Source organism: Heptranchias perlo, chromosome 11 (genome assembly GCF_035084215.1).
Source record: "Heptranchias perlo isolate sHepPer1 chromosome 11, sHepPer1.hap1, whole genome shotgun sequence".
NCBI classification, from domain to species: domain Eukaryota; kingdom Metazoa; phylum Chordata; class Chondrichthyes; order Hexanchiformes; family Hexanchidae; genus Heptranchias; species Heptranchias perlo.
The window spans coordinates 35,381,727-35,406,471 of NC_090335.1; the positions used below are offsets into that span (position 1 = coordinate 35,381,727).

Consider the following 24,745-nt stretch of genomic DNA (forward strand, 5'->3'; position numbering starts at 1 on the left):
CTTCTGAGGCCGCTTGCAACTGTCCCTCCAGGTAGATACCTCGTTCAGTGATGTGCAGAATAAAGCAAATAATGATGATCCTGGAGTATTTGCCTGGATTGTATTACAGCAACCTGCCGGACCTGTCAAGGCACCAGAAGCATTGTATCAGCATGCTAATTGTGTGTTCGATGATAGCTCAGGTGGAAGTATGGGCCTCATTATACTTACACTTAGATGACGTTCTTGTCAGCCTCGGCTCAGACTGAGGCCTACGAAGACGGGGCTTTGTGCTGAATTGGAGAGAGAAGAGGTTATTACTAGACCCTTTCTTCTATCGTGATTCTTCGAGGTCTTTCCACCAGAAGCTGCCACCAGGTTTCTTCCAGTGGTCCTGGGGAGTGTCAGGAACAGCAGCAGATGTAGGAAAATCCCCTGGAACCTGGGCCCTGCCTCAGGCTGGCATATGTATGTGGGAAAGGGGCAGCTAGAGGTGGTCCAAAGTTTGGGGGGGGGGGTGGGTGGTGGAAGGGATATTAAGGTCAAGCGGTAAGATGGTGGTAGAATCTGGTTCACAATATTGCCCCATTTTCTTCCTCTATCCTGCCTGATTTCAAATGGTATCACAGAGCTTCAGTTGTGCATGGGCAGAGGGAGGAGAAAAATCAATCCCTAGATTTTTACTGGTGATTGTGCACAAGAGGGGGTGAATTTTCATGTGACCCCTTACATCAGTCAGGCAGTGGATGGAGCTTGCCCATCATCTGACCAATGAAGTTCTGCGGATGCCCAAGCAACTTTTATGATGGGCCTCATTTAAAATACAACTGGCGAGTTGCCAGTGCTGAATGAGTACCTATAGCTCGCTGAATGGGGGGCTGTGGGAAATCTGGCGGCTCCTCCATGGAGCTGGGCAGCAGTTGCTGTTTAAAGGGGGAAGCGAGGAAGGTCCGCAAAGCTTTTCCTGGCCCCACAAAAATTCTTAAAACACACCTGTGGCAGTTTAGGAGCGGTCCCCAGGAGTTTCCTCATGAGGACTGGTGGCCTGGCTGCTTGACATACAGTCCCAGTGGGTGGGGCTCATGTAACATGGGCATCACGTGATTGTGGTTCAAAATTGCATCGGGGATGTAAGTACTTTGTAGGACCCCGATTTGCATACATTAGTGAGGCTTCTACCAGTTTCTGGCAGGAACCCTGGCCTTTTTGCCAGCCTGCTGCAAATATGACAGCATGTTGGATGTTGGCGGGAATGGAGTGGGAAGCTCTTCACTTTGATTTTATTCTTGAAATCACCCTTTTCCCACCGACTAAACAAGGCAGTAGAGAGATCAAAATTGGCACCAAAGTTTCTGACTGTTTAAAAATGAAAATAAATTTAAAAAGCATAATACACCTACTTTACCATTTCTTTGGTCAGCAGTAGCCTGCTCCCTCATATTGCAAAACATGTCTTGCATATTGCTTTCCTAATTACGTTTTTTTTCTTATGCTGTAGACTGTGGCCTACTCTCATCATCTCCACCTCTGCCAGCATTTATCTTGCTTAGAGTTTCCAGCCTGTTTTACATTTATGTAACCTATTACAGCATATTAAGTCAATTGGATTGTCGTCATTTTTCATTGATCCGGACTGTGCTAGATTGGAATTTCTATGTTTCTGTTACAGTTGAACAGATAAGTTTTTAGCTAGTGCTTTTATACTTTGCCTAGTCAGGGCAGAGGTGTAAACCATAAAAGATGTAAGTTTTCATCATTTTCTTTTAGAATATACAGTATATGCAGTGACAATAGCCAAATGACCAAGGGTACAGGAGTCTAGTGGTCTTGGTACTGGTTGAGTAACCTGAAAGTCATGAGTTCATAATCCCACCATGGAAAGTTATGAAATTGAATTTAATAAATCTGGTAATTTGCGAGCTGGCGCCAGAAAATGAGCATAAAAGCTACTGGATTGTGGTTTTAAAAACCCAGTTGGTTCACTAATGTCCTTCAAGAAAGAGAGCCAACCACCCCTACCTGGCCTACATGTGACTCCATTCAAGACTACATGATTAAATCTTAATGCCCTCAGGGCAGTTAGGGATGAGCAATAAATACTGCCTTGCCCCTGTTGCCCACATCCCAAGAACATGTAAATAAAACTAACTCACAAAAGCCAGGGTGAATTGGATGCAAATGTTCCCAGGTTTCCTTATAATCTTGCAATCTGTAGGTGGACAAATTATACCTTGCCAACCTGATCCTGTGTTGTGGCTCTGTTTGCTTTGCAAACAACCCTCGAGCTGTGATCCCTTTACATTGTCTCCCGTGGGGCACACAGCCTAACTCCATGTACTTTTTCTTTTCCTGAGAACCTATTACTACTTTATTCCCTTTTGAGCTCCTTTCAACCATGAAAATGCCTGGTCTGCCCATTCCATGTTTAATCACAAGTGAAGGCAGTTTCAATTTAAGGAACTCTCCGACAAGTATTGCAGTATAACCAAAGCCCTGTGCATCTGGATACCGCAATGTAACACAGTACTGTGTGATAGTGGTCAGAATGCACATCAAGATTTTAATTCAATTTTAGATGTATAAACAGTGTCCTGAAAAGGGCATGGGCTGAATTTTCCTTCTTATTACCACCTGTTTGTTTAGAGGGCATGTTGCTCATGTTTTCCCTTGAGTACTTGAAGTAGTTTTTCAGAATATTTACTATTTTGTGCTCATCCTCGGTTTCAAGCCTTTTTGCATCTTTTATGGTTCACACCTCTGCTCTGGCTATCCTCATTCTGTTGTGGTACTGAAATAATGTTTTACTGCTATTCTCAGCCTCAGCTACTGTGCCTTTTGCAGGTTTCTCTCTTCCCTTTTGATCACCCTTTTAACATGTTGCTGCATTTTCTTATATTCATCCCAATGAGCCTCTTTCACTTTCTCCCTGCAGGATTTGTACGGGCCATTTTTCCTCTTTATCTCGTCCCCCAAGCTGTCAGGAATTCAATTCCACCTCTACTACAATTGCAGGGAAATCACCAGTTCAACAACTGTGCCCATCAGATTAGGAATTGACTGGGAAATATTTTTTCCTTTTCCCATTTTCTCCCTTTTCCTCTCCTGCAGGAGCATCTTGCCACAAGTAGCAGTGGTCCTCAATGACCTCATCAAAGTAATTATTTTTGTGTTAGCCTGGACAGTGTGGCCCTGAACATCTGCAATCCTTGTGGATTTGGGGCAGTATTGGGGCAATTGGGGGTGGATATAGAGGTGGTACCTGTTTATGCCAGAATGCAGCCACTCTGCTCCAGAACAGGTCGGGTTTCCTAGTGGTGTGGGAGAGGGTTCTTCTTGTGTCCATCCCCTTGCTTAATGATGTTAGGAATGGGGGCAGGACTGGCGAGATAGATGTCATCTTCCAGAATTCCCACCAGAACCCCCCTCCAGTGCCTCAAACGTACTGTACATCCGCAAAAGGCAGGGGCACAGTGCTTTATGATGACTGAAGTGAAGCTCACCAAGTTGGCAAAGGCTGGTTTCCTTACGTCAGCCAAAACAACAGGCCAATTTTTGTTGATTTCAACCATCGCTGCCAGCTCAGGATCCATGCTGCTGTTCATTACCGCATATTCCTGCCCCTCCACCTAGTGGGCACCCCAGCTTCACTGGGTGCCAATGTCCAATATGCTCAATCCCCAACCCTGGGAATTCCAATGGGGTCAATAACATAAGTTACCTAGAAATAAAAGTCTTTGTGGTGGAGTGGGATTGTGGGTTTTCGGGCTCTGGGTGTCAGCAGGATAATCAACTGAGATGGGAAACTAAGTATGATCATGTGATTGTCTGGTACCCACACAAATGCAAGAGTGGGCAATTTGACACCTTTCCTCTGCCTGGCCACAGAGGCTGATTGTAATGCCCAACTGCTATGGGTAATTCGGCACAGACCACACAGGAACCTGATAATTTCTTGGAATTTCCTTGTGTGCTTGGCTTGATACCACAACATACAGTACATTTACACAATGGGCTTGCTGCACCTGCCTTATCTGGCCAATGATGCTTACAGACCAAGGTCTATCTATGTTACATTGAGTTTACAGCACAAACAGGCCATTCGGCCCAACTGGTCTATGTTGGCATTTATGCTCCACACTAGCTTCCTCCCTCCGTACTTCATCTAACCTATCAGCATACCCTTCTATTCCTTTCTCTCTCGTGTGCTTATCTAGCTTCCCCTTAAATGCATCTATGCTATTTGCCTCAACTACTCCTTGTGGTAAAGCATTCCACATTCTTAGCACTCTTTGGGTAAAGAAGTTTCTCCTGAATTACCTATTGGATTTATTAGTGACTCTCTTATATTTATGACCTCTAGTTTTGAACTCCCTTATAAGTGGAAACATTTTCTCTACGTCGACCTTATCAAAACCTTTCATTATCTTAAAGACCTCTATCTGGTCACCCCTCAGCCTTCTCTTTTCTAGGGAAAAGAGCCCCAGCCTGTTTAGCCTTTCCTATCCTCTCAGTTCTGGTATTATCCTTGAGAATCATTTTTGTGCCTTCTCCAATGCCTCCATATCCTCTTTGTAATATGGAGATCGGAACTGTGCACAATACTCCAAGTGTGGTCTAACCAAGGTTCCATACAAGTTTAACATAACTTCTCTGCTTTTCAATTCTATCCCTCTAGAAATGAACCCCAGTGCTTGGCTTGCCTTTTTTATGGCCTTATTAACCATATTAGCCATATGTAGATATGCCTGACGAGATCTGCCTTTTACTAGGGATGATGTGGAGATGCCGGTGATGGACTGGGGTTGACAATTGTAAACAATTTTACAACACCAAGTTATAGTCCAGCAATTTTATTTCAAATTCACAAGCTTTCGGAGGCTTCCTCCTTCCTCAGGTGAATGTGGAAATGAAATCCTCGAACAACTTCGCATAAATGTTTACAATTTTACTAGGGAAGCAGTCATGAAACTATGTGGTAAAAATTCCAATGTACTGGGAGTGCATGTCATAAAATTGCACCATCGCAACCCACAATTTTTGTCCATTAAAGTTGATCAAGGCAAAATCGTGGGTTGGAAATGTGAAATTTTGTGACCTGCACTGCCAGCAGCACCAGGAAAGGGCACATTGGAATTTTTCCCCCTACATTATGTCCCCATCGTAGACTTTCATACAAGTTCCATGACAGACTCATGACAAATAACTTTCAAAGTGACCATATCCGTGAACTTCTATGCTGCTGCATTCAAGCAACAGTGGGGGCAAGGTGCCACATTTCTGAAGCTGCAGCGCAATGATGCATTTAGCAGATGATGGATGTTTTGTTTACCAGGACTAACTCCTCCAACACTTTCTCCATAGATAGCTGGCACTGCATGTTTTCAATCTTGCAGGTTCCCCCAAAATGCTGGATGTTATTGAAGATATATATGTGGCTCTAAAAGCCCCTACTCCCAATCCCACACCCTTTATGAACGAGAAAATGTTCCACTTAATTAACTGTGTGTGTCCATAGGCACAGAATTATGCTTTTGAATGCCTGTGACATTGGTAACAGTCAAGACTTCTTAAGAAATGAACAAATGTCTCCATGCTGACCAAGGATGTCCTCGACATTGCCCTGACTCCTGACATCCTTGAGATAACCATAAACAAGAGCAGAATAACAATATTGTGAAGAACACATGTCTACCAGGATCATGGCCAAGTATACTGTTGAATATTGAAGCGATGGTTTAGATGCTTGGACAGATTGGGGGAGGAGTGTTGCAAAATAGTTCTTTCTGGCTGTCAAAAATCATAGTAGTCCCATTGCGTACTGCATAACTTTGCCAGACGAAAAGCCGGTCCCATGGAGCAGATGGATGGGGCATGGTGAGACTGAGCCTGAAGGCATGCTTGCTGAAGCCCACTTGTGGACAGGAAGGGGGGAATTTTAACCCCCCCGGAATGGGCAGGGGGGTTAGATTCTTAAAATTGTGAAACCCGACTCCAACATGCCGTGAATGCGCCCACTTCCATTTTAACCGGGGCGGGTGAGTAACCTGCTGTTGAGAGGCGGGTCAGTAATTTAAATATACAAATGAGGCTATGTACCTCAGACTTCAGCAGCCATTTAGATTTAACGGCTGCAGGCCGGGTTTGCCAGGGTTTGGGAAACTCGGCAGCTAAAGGGAGACTAGAACAGCTGGATCCAGCAGATAAGTGCTTTTCCCACACTGCTCGTGGGCCAGGAGGAGCAGGAGTGCTCCCCCTCCCCCCACAATCCCTCAAGCTAACCTGCTTCCCTCTCCACGATCTTCTGATTTGTTTTCCCCCCCACCACCACCATGATCACTCCCTCCCTCCTCTCCGGTCCCTGGCTGCGGTCTTCCACCGCTGGAACGGGGGGAAAAAAAAAATCAAATGAGGTTCTGCTGTTAAATTCGGCAGGACCTCCACATTCCCCATATATCCGGGTTTTTCAGCTGCTAAAAGTCGCCCCTGCTCCCTCCCTGCTTCCCCGTAAATATCGAGGCTGAAGAGTCTTACAGCACGCTCTGTTCGATGAGTTGTTAACGTAAGTGCCTGTTCTGCCCGCTCTCAACAGTTACGTTGACATCTGCTCAACAAAGTGGATCAATGCACTGCCATTACTCTCTGCCCTCCATCAACTATCACAGATACCAAACGATTCCTCTGCTGCTGTCTTACTCTGCCCTATTGCAAGTGAATGCTCAAGACACAGTTAAATAAAATTCATCCATTTTGTTGTCCCCAATGCTGTGAGGTGCATGTGTGCTCAGTGTGTTTTACCCCAGTCCTTTGCCTTTTGTGAAAGTGTCTGATGAGTGCCTTCAACTAATGCTCAGTCTAAATGATTCCCTAGTGAGAGGAGGAAGTATGTGGTTGCCTGCTCGGTGTCAGTGCATGCCTCTTGGGATGGAGGTGACTTGCCTTTGCAACTGCTGGTGTCACATCTAAGCTGCAGTGGCTGCCTGATCCTGCATGCTATCTGGCATATTGCCAGTCATTGAGCGGGTAGCTGGGTGCGATGAATCTGAGAGACAACTCTGCATCTGTGCCAACTGCTGCTGGGCACATCCTCAGCATGTCCAATAATCTATATGGGAGCAGATCACTGGGCTGCAATGAAGTCACTGAAGCATTGCATTATAGCTCTCAAGTCTGATCTCCCAACATGTTGAAACTGGACAAGGGACACTGTTCTATATTGGAGCCCAAGGTGTCTATTTCCCCATAGAATCATACAATACAGAAGGAGGCCATTCGGCCCGTTGTGCCTGTGCTGTTCCTTTGAAAGAGCTGTCCTATTTAGTCACATACCCCAGCTTTCTCCCCATAACTCTGCAAATTAGTACTCTTAAAGCACACATCCAATTGCCTATTCAAAGTTCCTAATGGAATCGACCTACAATTTTCCCACCGTTACTGTCAACAGAGTGAAAATTGTTGCAGTACATCCACGATTTTAATAATAAGCTGCCTGGTCCGTGTGAATCCTCAATTGTGGGGTGGGTAATTCCGCCCACTGTGTTATGTCCTTGTGGTGCGGTGTATATCTGTATGCCAGGGAATAAATGAGTGAGGAAAGTAAAATGTAATAAGCAAAGGTTGGTATTAGCCCTGAGCTTGGGGGAGGCGTCCAAAATCCCTCTCGCACATTCCATTAAGGCCTCTGTGCGCAGAACTTGAAGAGCACTCTCCTCATAGTGAGTAGCTGGTGCTATTAACAAGGGTCCACATCAGTCCACATTTCTTCCAGCCTGCTATGTGTAGATATAAAGCATACATATTTTGGAACTTGGAAGAGCAGAAACACTGTCACCCAAGGATGTAGGCTACGTGCCACCTTGTGTGAGTCTATGAATATGCAAGTAGCTTGCGTAGGCAGTGTGATTAAGTGGTCCTAACGTACAAGATTTATATGTGACATGGGAAGGATTTCTGTACCAGCAATATGGGCACGTGCCAACTGGCTGAAAGGTTGCCTAAGTGCTTTGCACGCTGTCACAATGAAGGCACACCAGGGTGAGCGTGAACTCTTGTAGCCATTCATCATAAGGCTATATACTTAAAGTAAGCAAATTGTGGTTAGTCTTATCTAGACAATCTTCATGACTCCAGAAATTTCCTTTTATTATCTGCTGTCATGACCTATGGACATGGGAATCTGCTTTGACTTGCTAAGCCATCTCCAGCTAGGTATTTTGAATGGTGTTTCTGATCGGGGGTGCCTTGCAACTGCAAACAGGGTAACCCTCAATCAGTGCAGTAAGTTACATCCTCAAAAGAAGCAATCTTGATCCTATCGCCCTTTGATGTCATTCAGAACTACTGTTAGCAAGACTTAAAATTCAGCATCCAGTTCTGCTTTATTTGTGAGCAGCGGCCATTTAAGAGCTGGTAATTCATCGGATACTCACCCAGTGAGCACCCTGTACATAAGCCAATCTGCACAGAGAGCCTATCTTTATTATTAAATTGAACTGACCTTGTGAAATCACGAGATGAGTTCTGTATGCTCCTTATGCACCATGCATTGCGGTCTCACCCAATAATGTCCCAAGTATAGCCTTTTCCTATGTTTTCCTAGGCATTTTGGTACAAACAAGATATTCTAACTGTTTCATTTAATACTAGGTTGCACTTAGTTCAGAGTCAATGGCTAGTTAGAAATTTATAATTCAAACTGTATCTGAGTTAATCCTACTTTGAATTAGTGATGCAGTGATGTTTAATTTTCGAACATTGTTTAACTAATGGAGTGCCAGTACTCCAGCAATAAGAATCACAGAAAGTTACAGCACAGAAGGAGGCCATTCGGCCCTTCGGCCCATCATGTCCATGCCGGCTGAGAAAGAACTATTCAGCTTTAATCCCACTTTCCAGCACTTGGTCCGTAGTCCTGTAGGTTTCGGCACTTCAAGTGCACATCCAGTACTTTTTAAATGAGTTGAGGGTTTCTGCCTCTACCGTCCTTTTCAGGCAGTGAGTTCCTTACCCCCACCACCCTCTGGGTGAAAAAATATTCTCCTCAACTCCCCTCTAATCCTTCTACCAATTACTTTATATTTATGCCCCCTGGTCACTGACCCCTTTGCTAAGGGAACTAGATCCTCCCTATCCACTCTATCTAGTCCCGGGATACATTTCATCTGGGCCTGGGCAATATATCTACTTTCAGAGATGCCAAACCCCATAACACTTCCTCTCTCCCTGTTTATCCTATCCAATATTTCAGACTCCTCCTCCTTGACTACAATCTCTGTATCGTCCCCCTCTTTTGTGACGACAGACGCAAAGTATTCATTAAGAACCATACCGACATCTTCCGCCTCCACACATAGGTTACCTATGAGCCCTTGCTTAACAACTTGAACTCTTGAAAGTCCATTTGTTGCCTGACACTTCAATTTGCCAGCCTTAGTTGTGATCAGGTTTTGAAGTCTAAGCAAGGCATAACAGCACACTGTTTCACCTTGGTGGGAGAATAAATTTAACGGTGTTCATCTCCTTTTTGAATAAACATGCCTCCTCTCTCAAACACCCAGAGGCAATGAAAACTTCTTAAAGCAATTATGTAGAATTCATATAGTGGATGCCCTACCTTGCTTACTCTGGTTGAAGAATGTAGAAATGAAAGAAAATGATCATTTTGGAGCAAGGGTTTAGGAAAATACAAATAAAAACATCAGTAATGTATTGGGATTGAAACCCATTTATTGGTGTTTATAAACATATGGTTATTATGACACACATACTGATGCATTCTTGCAGTGGTAATGGGAGTTTGAAAGCAGCTATACTGCATTCTGCCTACCTACACACTGGAGATCCCATTGTTTTCAGCAGAAGGAGGATTGATGCAAGCTCCTATGCATCCAACAAACTATTTTGTTGTTTTTAAAGAAGCAGACTAGTGTAGCCTAGCTCAGCTGAATTGCTGCCACACCATTTGTACGTTAACAATATCTTAGACTATTGCGATATATTTTTTTGTCTAGAATGTGTACCTTCAATCCCTTGAATGGTTTATGGAGTGTTTGATAACCAGGCTCACTGTGCACACTCCCATTGCTTTTCACTATAAGAATACTCCAGTCTGTTGTTAGAGATGGGTAATCACAGTTATTATCAAAATCATCATGATCTATCACCGGTGTAGTATTCATATGGGTCATGACTATCCTCCATTTAAAAACCAGTGCTTCAAGCCACCTCAGGAAAATACGGCATGGACCATTTGGGCTGAATGGCCTGTTTCTGTGCTGTACATTCTATGTAGTTCAGTTATGGCTCCAGCAACAAAGGTGAGAAAACCCATCATGATCACAGTATTTCAACAGAAAAGGTTAAAATGCCTGTAAGGAATTTTCACACTAACAGAAAATATACATTCTCTGATAATTAACGGGATTAGTGACATTCGGAGGTTATCAAAATTTTGCAATAAAACATCTCTGGGCATCTTTAGGACTCATTGTCATCTTTCTAGGAGCCAAGCACTATAGGGCCCCTTGTGTTCCTGAAATCAGTACAACTGTATGTGTATAAAGTCGTACATTATCCTGTATAATTACATTTTGCCATAAGATGAAATTTTAGTAAATTAATGTGATGTTATGTTTTAGAAACTGATCCACATTTAAAATAGGTTAAATGTGTTTATTATTTTTTCCTTTTTGCTTTCTTCTGTTACAGGTAATTTTGTACCAGGGAGGGCAAGTAATCAGCGGGGCCACTCAGTTTAATTCCCGTGTAGGGTTTGTCGTCACCATGCCCAGCACAAGTGCCTCCATCTTCATTAATAACACACAACTGTCAGACACAGGGACGTATCAATGTTTGGTGAACAATCTGCCTGACACAAAAGGGAAGACCATAGGTGTCCTTGGATTGACTGTACTAGGTATGTTATTTATTCGTCTACCCTTTTCAAGTGATTATGACCCTGCATGTCATGTGTTAGACAACATTTTGCCACCTTGTTTAAATGCTACAGTTTCCATGAAGCTGCTCACACTACAGAACGACTTGTCATAAGGTCAATTGATCTGCCCTCTTCCACAGTTGTTCACTATTTCAAAGAGATGAGCAGCTGCAATTTACCATGATCTTTGAACTATAGAATCAATGTTCAAGTTGAGGCTATTTAGTGGACATGAAAGTTTATTTTCTAGATTGGCTGTTAAGGGTTACAGGTCCACCTAAGACTGCCATTTTCAATCCTATTTTTCGGTTTAGCTCAATCCACACCACAAAATTGTGTTAAAAAATTCAGCCAAGTAACACTGGTTTATCGGTTTCACTCGCAGTGTATTTATAATGTAATGTTTATCGAGATATTGTTGAAATCCCATCTTATATTTTGTCATCTAAACATTCTCATATTTCAAATACCAGAACCAAAGCTATACTTTATGGAACTTGATGACTCCTGTGTCTATGAAATGTGAAAGACGACAATCAAGGATGAATAATGCAGCAGTCAAGATAAGATAGGTCTGCCCTGCCCCAAATCGGACGGGTGCTGGTGGAAAAAGGGGAGCAATTCGGCAGTAAGGCCTACCACCGCGCTTCTGTCCCAAGTTGATTTCCTTCTGCATGCCCCCGCAGGTATCACCGCTGGCCACCTTTCCCTATCCGCTGCAATTAAATTCCGATGGGGAGCCAGGGCTCAGGTTTGCTGACTGCCTCTCTTGCCACCACTACTTGGGACTACCTGGCGAGAAGGGGCAGTAGGCCCATGGTAGTGACAGCACTGGCACTGATTTCTGTAAATGGAGGGAGAGGACCCAATTTGGCTTTGGGCTTTTTAACATCTCTTTCCACCTCTTCTGGTGCAGCAGCAGCTTCATTTCCACCTTGGCCCTGCATATCAAATGACCCGACCCAGAAAAATTGGTTGGGGTTACGGCAGTCTCTGGTGGTGAGCAGAATTCCACCCTCTCATGATACTACCACACAGAAGGGAATTCAGTTTCTTGTGACAAAAATGGGAATTCATGCTTTTATTTACATGTTTTTTTTAAAAATAGCTAGGGTTAAAATGGATGCTGCTCGCTCTTCAGGGTCTTTCAAAATGGAAGGTAGGAAACGGTCAAATGCCTTTTGGTCAGAAATCAATTAAGAGAAAAATACATTGATGGTTGGGGTAGCTGGTTTAAAAGCTAATAATGTACACAACTTCAAAGACACATAATTTCTGTGGTGCTTCAGCAATTTTGATGGATGTAGATGCTCCTTTGTTTTCTTATTGGTCCATTTTAAAGTGTGATTTAGGATTGGTGTCATTGGATAAGGAACCATTATTGCTTTGATACCTAATCTAATCAAAACTGATGGACAACGTGTTTGAATTTCAAAGAACAAGACATCCTTATAATTCATGGGTGTTCTCATAGTCTTCAGTTTTTATTCACGCTGTCTCTGAAACTTTAAGGGGTTAATTAGAGCTCCGTAAGAAATAATCGTATATATTTAATATCTGAGACTAGAGCATAAGTTCAGCGATCCCATTTTCTCAATGGGGAGTTGGACTCAAAGATGATGTGGAAGACAGAGCTGCAACATCAGTTCTGCCTTTGAGCAAAGCACCTTACTTGGAGTGCAGGGGCACTGAATTTACCACCGAATTCATTTCAATACCTATGATTTGATAATTGCTCAGATTTCAAAAAAGATGCTTATTAAAGATTTGGATTTAGACCAACAGTCGCCTTCCACCTAACAATGCCAAACATCCACACTAAACCACCAGCAATCAGACAAGTACCTGCCATCTGTCCAGCTCAAGGGAACACAGATACATATGAACTGTAAGAATGCTGTGATTATAGGGTCGATTTTTACCTTCTCCGGCATGGAGTACATGGTTAAAAATCGGGCAAGTCAACTTACTGACCTGTGGTTGCTCCATTCCCGCCTGGCAGAGTTTTATCTTCGCCGACTTTCAAGTCGGTCGAGGCTTCTGCAACAGGCAGGCGGCGCCTAATTAAAATGTAAAAGTTGCCACCCGATGACATCATTGGTGCTGCAACACTTTTTATTAAAGGGAGAGAGACATCTAAATCTAAAACGATTGCAATTTTGGACAAAATTTATGTATTTAGGAATAATCCCAAAACTGCCAAATTTAGTCACTTTAAGCCCACAATTCAGCTTGTTGCTCCTCCCAATTGTGTTTGACCTGTGGCCTTCGGTGTTATAGATGGGTACAAATGGAAGCCAGATACTAATGCAATCCCTGCATTAGTGTAGTTCTTGCATGTGTATCCATCTAGCAATATTGCCATGGTGGGTCAATTGTTGTGGCACAGTGACCTCTTCAGGTCTCAACCCTACAATTATGTAAATATGAGCATGCAACTCCAGCTTTCTTGCTTTTTTTTTAAACTTCATTCATGGGATGTGGGCAAGGCCAGCATTTATTGCCCATCCCTAATTGCTCTTGAGAAGATGCTGGTGAACCGCCTTCTTGACAACTGAGTGGCTTGCTAGGCCACTTCAGAGGGCAGTTAAGAATCAACCACATTGCTGAGTCACATATAGGCCAGACCATGTAAGGATGGCAGGTTTCCTTCCCTAAAGGACATTAGTGAACCACATGGGTTTTTATGACAATCCGGTAGGTTCGTGATCACCATTACTGATACTAGCTTTTTATTCCAGATTTTATTTAATTAACTGAATTTAAATTCCCCAGCTGCCGTGGCGGGATTTGAAATAATGATTATTAGTCCAGGCTTCCAGTAACATAACTACTATGCTACCGTACCCTGTAGAGTTTGCTATTTTGTACAGAAATCTTTCTGGAACACCTTTTCCCTCAGAATTGGAGTTTATAAGGTTAGCATTTCTTTCTGTTAACTTCTATATCTATCTATCTATCTATATATATATATATATATATATATATATCTATTTATCTAATATATATAATATATTTTGCACTATATATCGGAAAAGGTATAGTTTTGTCATTATGAATTGCTAGCTTGATTGGGGAGGGCAAAAGTCAGCATTTGTGCCTGTACGGGGACAGGGATTTGGGGCATACCCTACATCTGCCAGGTTTCTGCCCCAAAACTGCTGTGTCAGAAATGCCAGCAGGTTTCAGGACAGGCTGAAGAAGCGCCCATTCTCTGTGGCAGAGGTAAGTAAACCAAGGAGTTAGAACATGAAGACACTAACTGCCCTAAATTCCATGACTTCCACCGTTCCATGCCTCCTTCTAATTATAGAACAGGTACAGTTGCCTGGACCTGCTCCTCCTTTAAGATGCTCCTTAAAACCTATCTCTTTGACCAAGTGTTTGGTCATCTATCCTAATGTCTCCTTCTTTGGTTCAGTGTCGGTTTTTGTCTGATTTTGCTCCTATGAAGTGCCTTGGGATGTTTTACTACGTTGGCTGCTCATGTTCTGCAAAAGGCTCATGGCACTGAGGTGGCCCTCCTCTCATGGTAGCTTGTTCCTGGCAGGGAGACACCGTTGGCTGCATCTCTGAAGTTTGTTGCCGGGCAGTCTGGTGTTGCCTCCTCCGTTCCATTGGCGTGGTGCTCTGAGGGAGAAGGCCAGAGGTCTGGCATACGCTGTTGTCTAGAAAGACGGCAGTATCGGTCAAGTCAGCTCCAGCCGTTGCCATTCCACTGGGCCTTTGATCTGTGTCCCTGCTGATCAGCAGCACGGTTTATCTAACTGTAGCTATCAAACCCTGAAAGCCCCGAGAGTCGGCAGCATGCTTCACAACCACGACAGGCAGTTCAAAATCTCTCCACCCCCTTCCCCTCAAAGTAAAATGTTGCTTGCTTCCCCAGCACTGAAATACCTCTCCTTGCAGCACACATTTTTTATCAAAGTAAAATGAAAAGATTAAAACATTTTTCTGCAGCAATTAATTAAAAACTATTAGCAATGAATTTCTGCTAAGTCACTCTTTTTACCTAATGTACACATTTACCACAGTTATACAGGCTATACAGAGTGCTGAATCCTGCTGCATGGCCTATGTACTTAGTTTTGTAAACACTTTTAATTTTCCATTAAAATAACACAACCCTAGGTATTTTTATAGTGCAAAACAGTCATACCAGAATATAACATTTTTATGGTATAACTGGAAAGAATGTTGTATTCTATAGATAATCAAGTATATTTTTTAGATTTTTAAATTTTAAAAAATGACCTTTTTAAGGATGTGCAGGAATGAAGCAATGCACTAGAGGGTGCTCTTGTGACATATTTTCCTCAGTACTTTTTTAACTTCTTTGTGATATATAATCTGGCACCACGGTTATCCATGTTATACTCAGCCAAGGATAATTCAGTATGAAATTCTAGGAACTGGAATTAAATCAAGTAGAATCTTGGAAAGGATCCTGTACACAACAGATGAGCCATGGGGCAATCAAGCAAAAGGGGACATAATCTTAAAATTAGAGCTGGGCCATTCAGGAGCGAAATTAGGAAACACTTTTTCACACGTAGGACAGTAGATATTTGGAACACTCTTTCCCCCTAAAACATAAGAACATAAGAAATAGGAGCAGGAGTAGGCCAATCGGCCCCTCGAGCCTGCTCCGCCATTCAATAAGATCATGGCCGATCTAATCCTAACCTCAAATCTAAAGAACACAAGAAGTAGGAGCAGGACCCGGTCACTCAGCCCCGGGGCCCGCTCCGCCACCCACAGGGCCTTGACTGATCCGAACTCAGCTTCATGTCCAATTTCCTGCCCGCTCCCTGTAACCCCTAATTCTCTTTACTTCTAGGAAACTGTCTATTTCTGTTTTAAATTTATTTAATGATGTAGCTTCCACAGCTTCCTGGCTAAAGGCTGTGGACACTGGGGCAATGGGAGCTATCAAGACTGAGGGAGATCGATTTTTGGTAGGTAAGGGTATCAAGAGATATGGAGCAAAGGTGGGAAAATGGAGTTGAGTTTCAGACTAGCCACGATCCAACTGAATGGTAGTGCAGGCCCGAGGGGCTGATTACCCTATTCCTGTTCCTAATGTTCCCATGTTCCTATCCTCAGTTTCAGTGTTTTAAAATTTAGAAAATCTGGTTCCCGTCCCACCAAGTGGGTAATTGCTGCACATGTCTTGAATCCCATGTTTGTGAATAGCGCCACAGGGTATCCGAGTATTCATGGAGAGAAGGCAATTGAAAATATGTTGCTGTTTTATTTACCCTGAAATTTCAGTATAGCGCTGGTGTAATTGGACTAAGTTTTTCTTCAAAGGAGTCATTGCTTTACAGCAATGCAACTTCCAAACTCCAATGGCTTTCAGCAGACAATAATAGATATAACAGAAATTAAAATGTATTTCTTTTCTCTCGGTGTTTGTAGTAAAGCACCAGCTGGGTCTGTCGAAATATTTTCAGAAAATGTTACTTTGTAGTAGACAAATCACCCAGCACCTCAGGATTTAAAAAATAAACTCAGAGACCCTGTTGTGTGTTTGACAAAAAAGTAAGGAGGAAAAAGAACTTTTTTCTTGAAGTAAACAGATTGTTAGTGGATAAAGCAGCTGTACTTGTCAGTGAAATAAAGACATCGTCAGCACTAAAAATAAAAAAGAACCACCACTTACAATTCTGTTGCTGTAAGATGCACTAAACTCCAGTGTGATGAAGCAATCCTGATGAGTGAGGCTTGCTGAATTGAAGATATTAATCATAGAATCATAGAAATTTACGGCATAGAAGGAGGCCACTCAGCCCTTTGAGTCTGTGCCAACCAAAAAGAGCTAGCCAGCCTAAAACCACTTTCCAGCACTTGATCCATAGCCTTGTAGGTTACGGCACATCAAGTGCACATCCAAGTATTTTTAAAATGCGATGAGGGTTTCTGCCTCTCCTATCCTTTTCAGGCAGTGAGTTCCAGACCCCTACCACCCTCTGGGTGCAAACATTTCTCCTTAGCTCCCCTCTAATCCTTCTACCAATTACTTTAAAACTATGCCCTCTGGTTATTGACCTCTCTGCTAAGGGAAATAGATCCTTCATATTCACCATATCTCGGCCCGTCATAATTTTATACACCTCAATTAAATTTCCCCTCAAAGAAAACAACCCACCCTTTCCAATCTTTCCTCATTGGTAAAATTCTCCAGTCCTCATAAATCTTCTCTATACCCTCTCTAGTGCAGTCACATCTTTCCTGTCATGTGGTGACCAGAACTGTACGCAGTACTCGAGCTGTGGCCTAACTAGTGTTTTATAAAGTTCTAGCATAACCTCCCTGCTCTTATATTCTATGCCTCCGTTAATAAAGGAAAGTATCCCGTATGCCTTCTTAACCACCTGTCTTGCTACCTTCAGGGATCTGTGGACAAGCACTCAGAGGTCCCTCTGTTCCTTTACACCTCTCGGTCTCCTCACTATCAACCAAACGGCCAGTTTTTGTATTATCTGCAAACTTCTTAATCATGCCCCCGACATTTAAGTCTAAATCATTGATATATACCACAAAAAGCAAGGGACACCTAGTACCGAGCCCTGCAGAACCCCACTGGAATCAGCCTTCCAGTCACGAAAACACCTGTTGACCGTTACCCTTTGCTTCCTGCCACTGAGCCAATTTTGGATCGAACTTGCCACTTTCCCTTGGACCCCATAGGCGTTTACTTTTCTGACCAATCTGCCATGTGGGACCTTGTCAGAAGCCTTGCTAAAATCCATGTACACTACATCAAATGCACTACCCTCATCGATTCTCCTGGTTACCACCTCAAAAAATTCAATCAATTTAGTCAGACACAATCTTTCCTTAACAAATCCATGCTGACTGTCCTTGATTAATCCATGCCTTTCTAAATGACTATTAATCCTGTCCCTCAGAATTGTTTCCAATAATTTGCCCACCTCCGAGGTTAGACTGACTGGCCTGTAATTACTCGGTCTATCCCTTTCTCCCTTTTTTAAACAACGGTACAACATTAGCAGTCCTCCAATCCTCCGGCACCATGCCTGTAGCCAGAGAGGATTGGAAAATGATGGTCAGAGCCTCCGCTGTTTCCTCCCTCGCTTCTCTTAACAGCCTGGGATACATTTCATCTGGGCCTGGCGATTTATCGACTTTCAAAGATGCTAATCCCCTTAATATTTCCTCCCTCACTGTTTATCCCATCCAATATTTCGCACTCCTCCTCCTTAACTACAATCTCTGCATCATTCCCCTCTTTTGTGAAGACAGACGCAAGGTATTCGTTAAGAACCATACCCACATCTTCCGCCTCCAAACATAGGTTACCTTTTTGGTCTCTAATAGGCCCTACTCTTAGTTATCCTCTTGCTCTTTATATATTTATAAAACATCTTTGGGTTTTCCTTGATTTTACTTGCCAGTATCCTTTCATGCCTTCTCTTTGCTTCCCTAATTTCCTTTTTAATTTCACTCTGCACTTTCTATATTCCTCTATGCTTTCTGCAGTATTGAGCTCTTGGTATCTGACATAAGCTTCCCTTTTTTGCCTTATCTTACCCTGTATGCTCCTTGACATTCAGGGGGTTCTAGATTTAGCAGTCCCACCCTTTTTCTTTGTGGGAACATATTTGCTCTGAACCCTCACTATCTCCCCCTTGAACGCCTCCCACTGCTCTGACACTGATTTACCTTCAAGTAGCTGTTTCCAATCCATTTTTGCTAAATCGCTTCTCAGCTTAGTAAAATTGGCCTTTCCCCAATTGAGAACATTTACTTCTGTTCTATCTTTGTCCTTTTCCATATCTATGCTAAATCTGACTGAATTATGATCACTACCACCAAAATGGACTCCCACTGATACTCTTTCCACCTGCCCAGCTTCATTCCCTAAAACTAAATCCAGATCTGCCCCTCTCTTGTTGGGCTTGCTATGTACTGGCTAAAAAAGTTCTCCAAAATGCATTTTAAGATTTCTGCACCCTCTATACCTTTTACAATGTTTATCAGGTGATATTGTAGATTTAAGGACAGTATCACAGATTCCATGTTAGTACATTTTTAAAAATGAATTATTTTTCCTCTTTCCCTGTTGTGTCATCTTTGTGAAAGACACAATTCCTTGATTGAGAGAGTGGGGAGCTTCCTTAGAACTGCCAATTTGCTTTTCTATTACTAGCTGCTAAAAGGACTCCAGAGCAAGCTTCAGTGATTCTCTGTTTTATCTTTCTCTCCCTTCTCATGCTGAACCCTGGCCTCTGCTAGCTGTCTACACATAGTGGCACAACAGAGTTTGAGAACTAACCCAATCTCATGTGCTCCCAATCCATGCTGCAAAGCACCACAGCTCCAGTGAACTCCCCTGCCATTCTGACTGTGAAGGGTCTCTAGCAAAGGCGCTTCAATCCTGTGAAATTTTATTTCAGTAACATTTATGGAATTATTTGTTTCAGTAGTAATCTATTTTTCAACCTTTCTAGCCTTAAAATCGTGAAAATGCATTCCTTGATTGGCCTGTGTTTCTCCAATATATTTGTCGCCTTCCACTTTAAAAATGCCCATTTTCAAAAAACGTCCATTTTGGAATAAAAATTCTTCAGCCCACTATAGTTTTTTTTTTAACATGGTGAAATTTATTAATAAAATTTGGAGTAATATGTTGGGGCATACGAACAGCGATTGGATGGAAGTTGGGTACCTTCACTATGAATTCCCAATATCACCTGGGTTACTGTATGAGGCCAGGCATTTTTCCAGGGACTGGTGTAAGGGAACTCAGCACACATCCTCATGGCTACCTCAAGAACAGTGTAAGTAGGAGCTTAAGATTAGGTTGTCCATTTGCCATATGAAATATAGGATTTGGATGATCCCAGAACTCCAGAAGGTGAGTAAAATAGAAGAGTAAAACAAAATAAAATTTGGTCAATATTTGATATTTCTTGTTATCACTTTGATAGGTTGCACAGCTTTCATTTTTGTTGTGAAGATTATTTGGTCTCATTCAGCAGTTGCCATTCCCTCCGACAGGTCTCCCAAGGCTCTACTTTTTATGGTTGTGGAAGCATTTCTTTAGTGCTGTTTATTTGAATAGCCAAATATAGGAGCATATCGATAAAAGCATGAAATAACATAAACTTGAAACTGTAAAATGTCGGTTTGTTTCAGGAGCTGATGTATATCTCATTGCTGCAGCAGCATTATATTTATCTGGTGAATGCATGTAGGATACTTGAGAATTCACTGTTGAATAATAATGTCAATCCTGCAAATGAAAAATTCAATAATGTCATTGTGTAGAATCTTTATCTAATGGCTCACCATGATTATCCTCTGTGTGCTGCAATTGAATGTTTAATTTCAGGAAAAAACTGTTTTCAATTTCTTAAGGTTATTGCAGGCAGTTTCATGAGTGTATATGTGACAGTACCTTTGCTAATTTGGGGGATGATCTTCTCTGTGTATACTTTGTGGTGAAATCGTAAATGTGAGTGTCAAGAACTCGTGCACGATTTTGCTACAAAGAGGAAATCTCTCCCCATAGCACAATATGCAAATAATGGAATCTGTTACACATTTTCAACCATCATACATAGGATAACTAGAATTTACACACATAGCTAAGGAACCAGCAGTATATTAAAATAAGGAATTGCTGATCAGTGGCATCTGCATAGTATAGAGCATTAAGTGGCGGAAGCACCACTGCCAGGCTACCTTTTACACTGTAGAGAAAGGGGCAGAAATCGCGCAGACTGGCGAGGCAACACTCACCGCAGCTCCTGCAAATTTAATTAATGAAAATACTTACTGCAGACTCTGTGGCATCCAATTGCTTGAATTTGAACTTTAAACAAAATGTGCGCTATCGACCCAGCCTCTGAGCAACTGCGTGGCAGGAAATGTCTGTGAGGAGAAAACACACCCAGAGAATTCGTCAGGAAGAGAAGTCATGCTCGCAGATTCAGGCTGCATTGCTCAAGCAGGCAAGCAGACTTCATTCATTTAAAGTTAGTATTCTGGGTGTCATTGTAAATAAAAATTTAAATTTTTTTAATAAAAAGCCAAAGAAATAATTGAATTAAATGGAAGAGACAGAAGGGGAAAAGAAAGTTTATTTTTTGATATTTAAAATTTTTTTAATGAGCAAAAACTATTAAAATAAGCATTTTTAAACTTTAATTTTTAGTTGCTTGGCAGTCATTAAGCCTAATCGTGTTGTTAAAACTTAGTTTAGACCTGAATTTTTAAGTGTAGCTGTTTGGTGGTGTAATTAGTTACTTTCCAGCTGGGCAGATAAGCAAGTTGGCGCTTTTTCAATGATTTCGCTAATTGCAGCAGTGATGTCCCTTTATTCGAAGCTGTCATATCACCGGCAAACCACTAGGAGCAAGTTCACGATTTCCATGTTTCACTGTGCATGTGCAAATGCGGGAACTTGCTCCTTCAACTCACCACTAAAAACTGAGAGCGCTGTTGAACTCCTTCGCTATATCGAGAGTGATTTCTGGCTATCATTTCAATGACAAGCACACCAGTGCATTCAATATTAATATAAGAAGCATTTCACAAGAACTTTCAATTCTAAGTGGTGCGTCGAAGTGTACCATCACGATATGTAGTTGACACTGCAGATGACACGTTATGCAATCATTTTGTTGTAGGAAAGTAGCTGTTACTATTTACTTAGGAATTGTCTAATCTGTCGCCGTAAACACATTGTCCCATTGCAAAGCCATATGTGGTGTAAAGTTGTCAGAACTGCTGTTGATGCGGTGAAGCACATCCACATGGATTCAGTTAGATCTCTAAATGTGTCAATAGATAGCTGAGATGCAATTAAAAGCTAAGAATCATAGAAATGTTACAGCACGGAAGGAGGCCATTCGGCCCATCGAGTCCACGCCAGTTCTGTGCAAGAGCAATCCAGTTAGTTCGACTCCCCCACCCTTTCCCCGTAGCCCTGCAAATTTTTGACTTTCAAGTACTTATCCAGTTCCCTTTTGAAGGCCATGATTGAATCTGCCTCCACCACTTCCTCGCGCTGTGTATTCCAGATCCTAACCACTCGCTGTGTAAAAAAAGTTTTTCCTCATGTCACCTTTGGATCTTTTGCCAATCACCTTAAATCTGTGTCCTCTGGTTCTTGACCCTTCCACCAATGGGAACAGTTTCTCTCTATCCACTCTGTCTAGACCCTTCATGATTTTGAATACCTCTATCAAATCTCCTCACAACTGTCTCAGTTCCAAAGAGAACAACCCCAGCTTCTCCAGTCTATCCATGTAACTAAAGCCCCCCATCCCTGGAATCATTCTAGTAAATCTCTTCTGCACCCTCCCTAAGGCCTTCACATCTTTCCTATAGTGCGGTGCACAGAACAGGACATAATACTCCAGTTGTAACTGAGCCAGTGTTTTATAAAGGTTCATCATGACTTCCATATTTTTGTACTCTGTGCCTCTGTTTATAAAGCCCAGGATCCTGTATGCTTTTTTAACCACTTTCTCAACCTGCCCTGCCACCTTCAATGATTTGTGCACATAAACCCCCAGATCTCTCTGTTCCTGTACCCCTTTTAGAGTTGTGGCATCTAGTTTATATTGCCTCTCCTCGTTCTTCCTATCGAAATGTATCACTTCGCTTTTTTCTGCATTAAATTTCATCTGCCATGTGTCCGCCCTTGCCACCAGCCTGTCTATGTCCTCCTGAAGTCTATCACTATCCTCCTCACTGTTTACTACTCTTCCAAGTTTTGTGTCATCTGAAAATTTGGAAATTGTGCCCTTTACACCCAAGTCCAAGTCATTAATATATATCAAGAAAAGCAGTGGTCCCAGCACCGACCCCTGGGATACACCACTGTACACCTCCCTCCAGAATCAACTGTTCACCACAAAGGAAAGGATTTGTGGTGGCCAAATTGGACAGCTTGTCAATGCAATAGAAAATAAAGATTGGTAAAGTATTGACACCCTGCCACTAAATCTCACTAGCATAATTATTGTGTAATACCTCGTATCAGAGATGTGGATGAGGATAGTTATTTATCAGCACAGTACTCCATTACAACATCCAGCTATTTCTTAAATGATACCTAAGTATTTCGTACCTGCATTGCCCTAACTAGACTTCCATTCTATGTGTTAATCATTGTATGAAGAAGAACTTCTTGACATTGTATTACTGTCATGGTTTTATTTGAAGTAATATCCTGGACTTATCTTTTCTGTCCTAGATATTATTTTAGACACCAGTAAGAGATCCCTACTCAATCACCTCGTTGAGAGGGAAAGTATTATTGCAGCATAATACTTTAATTTCTTGAATCCAAGATTGGATTCCTGAGCATCAGAGATCTCCCTAATTTGAGAATTTAACACAGTTCTGATAATGCCACCATGAATGGACCTATAGGTTGTTTAAAAGTACAAGTCAGAGGCCATGTAGGGAATTCCTTATTTTGTGTGATTCTTGGACACTGGACGAATAATCAAGTAAAGAAACTCACCCTCACTCACGATAGTTTTGTTAATCAAAAGTAATTATTTAATATCATTCATACGAGCATTTATGAAGCAAAATCAAACCATACATATTACTTTCCTCTATAAAATCCCATTATACACTTAATAATTCAGAACGTTATTGTGTAATTTCTTAATTCATACACACATCAGGCAAATCATTAATACATATACAACTTTTAATCCACAAATTTTGCTCATCGGGCCTGAAGGTTGATCAGCTCTTCAATCCTCGGGGTCCTCTTCTTCTTGCGTGATGTTCAACTGCAGTGCGCATTCCTTGTGACTGCCGGGTGGTGAAGAAGAGACTGGTCTTCCACCAAAGTCTTTTTATTTTTTTTAAAAAAAGGGATACAGTTAACCCTTTCCTTCAAATGTCTTTTGTTAAAGGGGTTTTGAACCCCACAGCCGAAGTGACAGGTCATACGCTCAGTCAGGTACTATCTGTGAATTGGTGACTGCTCTGGCAAGTATGAACCAATCACTGTGCCACTCTCCCTGCAAAAACATAATACTGACAGTTGCAATATCATGGAACTTAGGGCCCTAAAGACTGCCTCTTACCTAAGATCCAGAGGTAGTGTGAGTACATTTCTAAAATGTATTTTTTTTTAACTTCATGAACAATTGTTATGGTGAAAACACGTAATTTGGTGATGTTGTTTGCTGAGTTGAGAGGTCGTGCAGGAGTTTTGTGGTTTTTCTCTCATTGACACCATTGCAGTTGAGGCATTAAATACAAGTATAACCCCAGGCAGTAAATAATTGTGTTCACATCTGTACTCTCATTGGTTTCAATAGAAGATGTGTTTTAGTGGTGCTCTAACCATTTCTTTGCAGGCCTGATGTTTTGTAATCTCTCCTTACAGTGCCACCCACTATTCCATTTTGCAAACTTCAAGGAGTAGTTGACACTGGAAATGATGTCACCCTGACTTGTAGTTCAGAAGAAGGTATCCCCATCCCAACGTATTCCTGGGAGAAACTGGATTCATTTGTTAAACTACCACCAATGTCAGTGCAGGGTAATGTACAAACTTCAATATCATTACTTGCCTAGTTAAACACTTTCTTGTAATTTTTATTTTATTGTGAATTTATGAGCTTTTAAAAAATTTTTGCTTCCTGCTCTTAAGTAGGTACCGAATGAACTGTTTCTGGCTTGCAAATCGTAAATAAAACCTACAGTTGTCTGATTGTCCATTTCTATTGAAGAGATAGCTCAGGCAGAAATAGAAAAGCTGGTTTTCAAAGCCAACATCACAAGTAACAAGTTTACCTTATTATTTCTGGCTTCTTGCAGTGGCTT

The 24,745-nt window shown here is 42.0% G+C and overlaps 1 protein-coding gene across 1 annotated transcript in view; it reads left to right on the forward strand.

Annotated features, from left to right (window-relative positions):
* igsf11 (immunoglobulin superfamily member 11) overlaps nt 1-24,745 on the forward strand; it is a 169,505-nt gene that overhangs the window by 122,998 nt on the left and 21,762 nt on the right. Inside the window, exons 3-4 of the mRNA XM_067992312.1 lie at nt 10,684-10,891; nt 24,306-24,461. Of these exons, the coding sequence (XP_067848413.1) occupies nt 10,684-10,891; nt 24,306-24,461 (364 nt within the window). The remainder of the gene's footprint in view (nt 1-10,683; nt 10,892-24,305; nt 24,462-24,745) is intronic.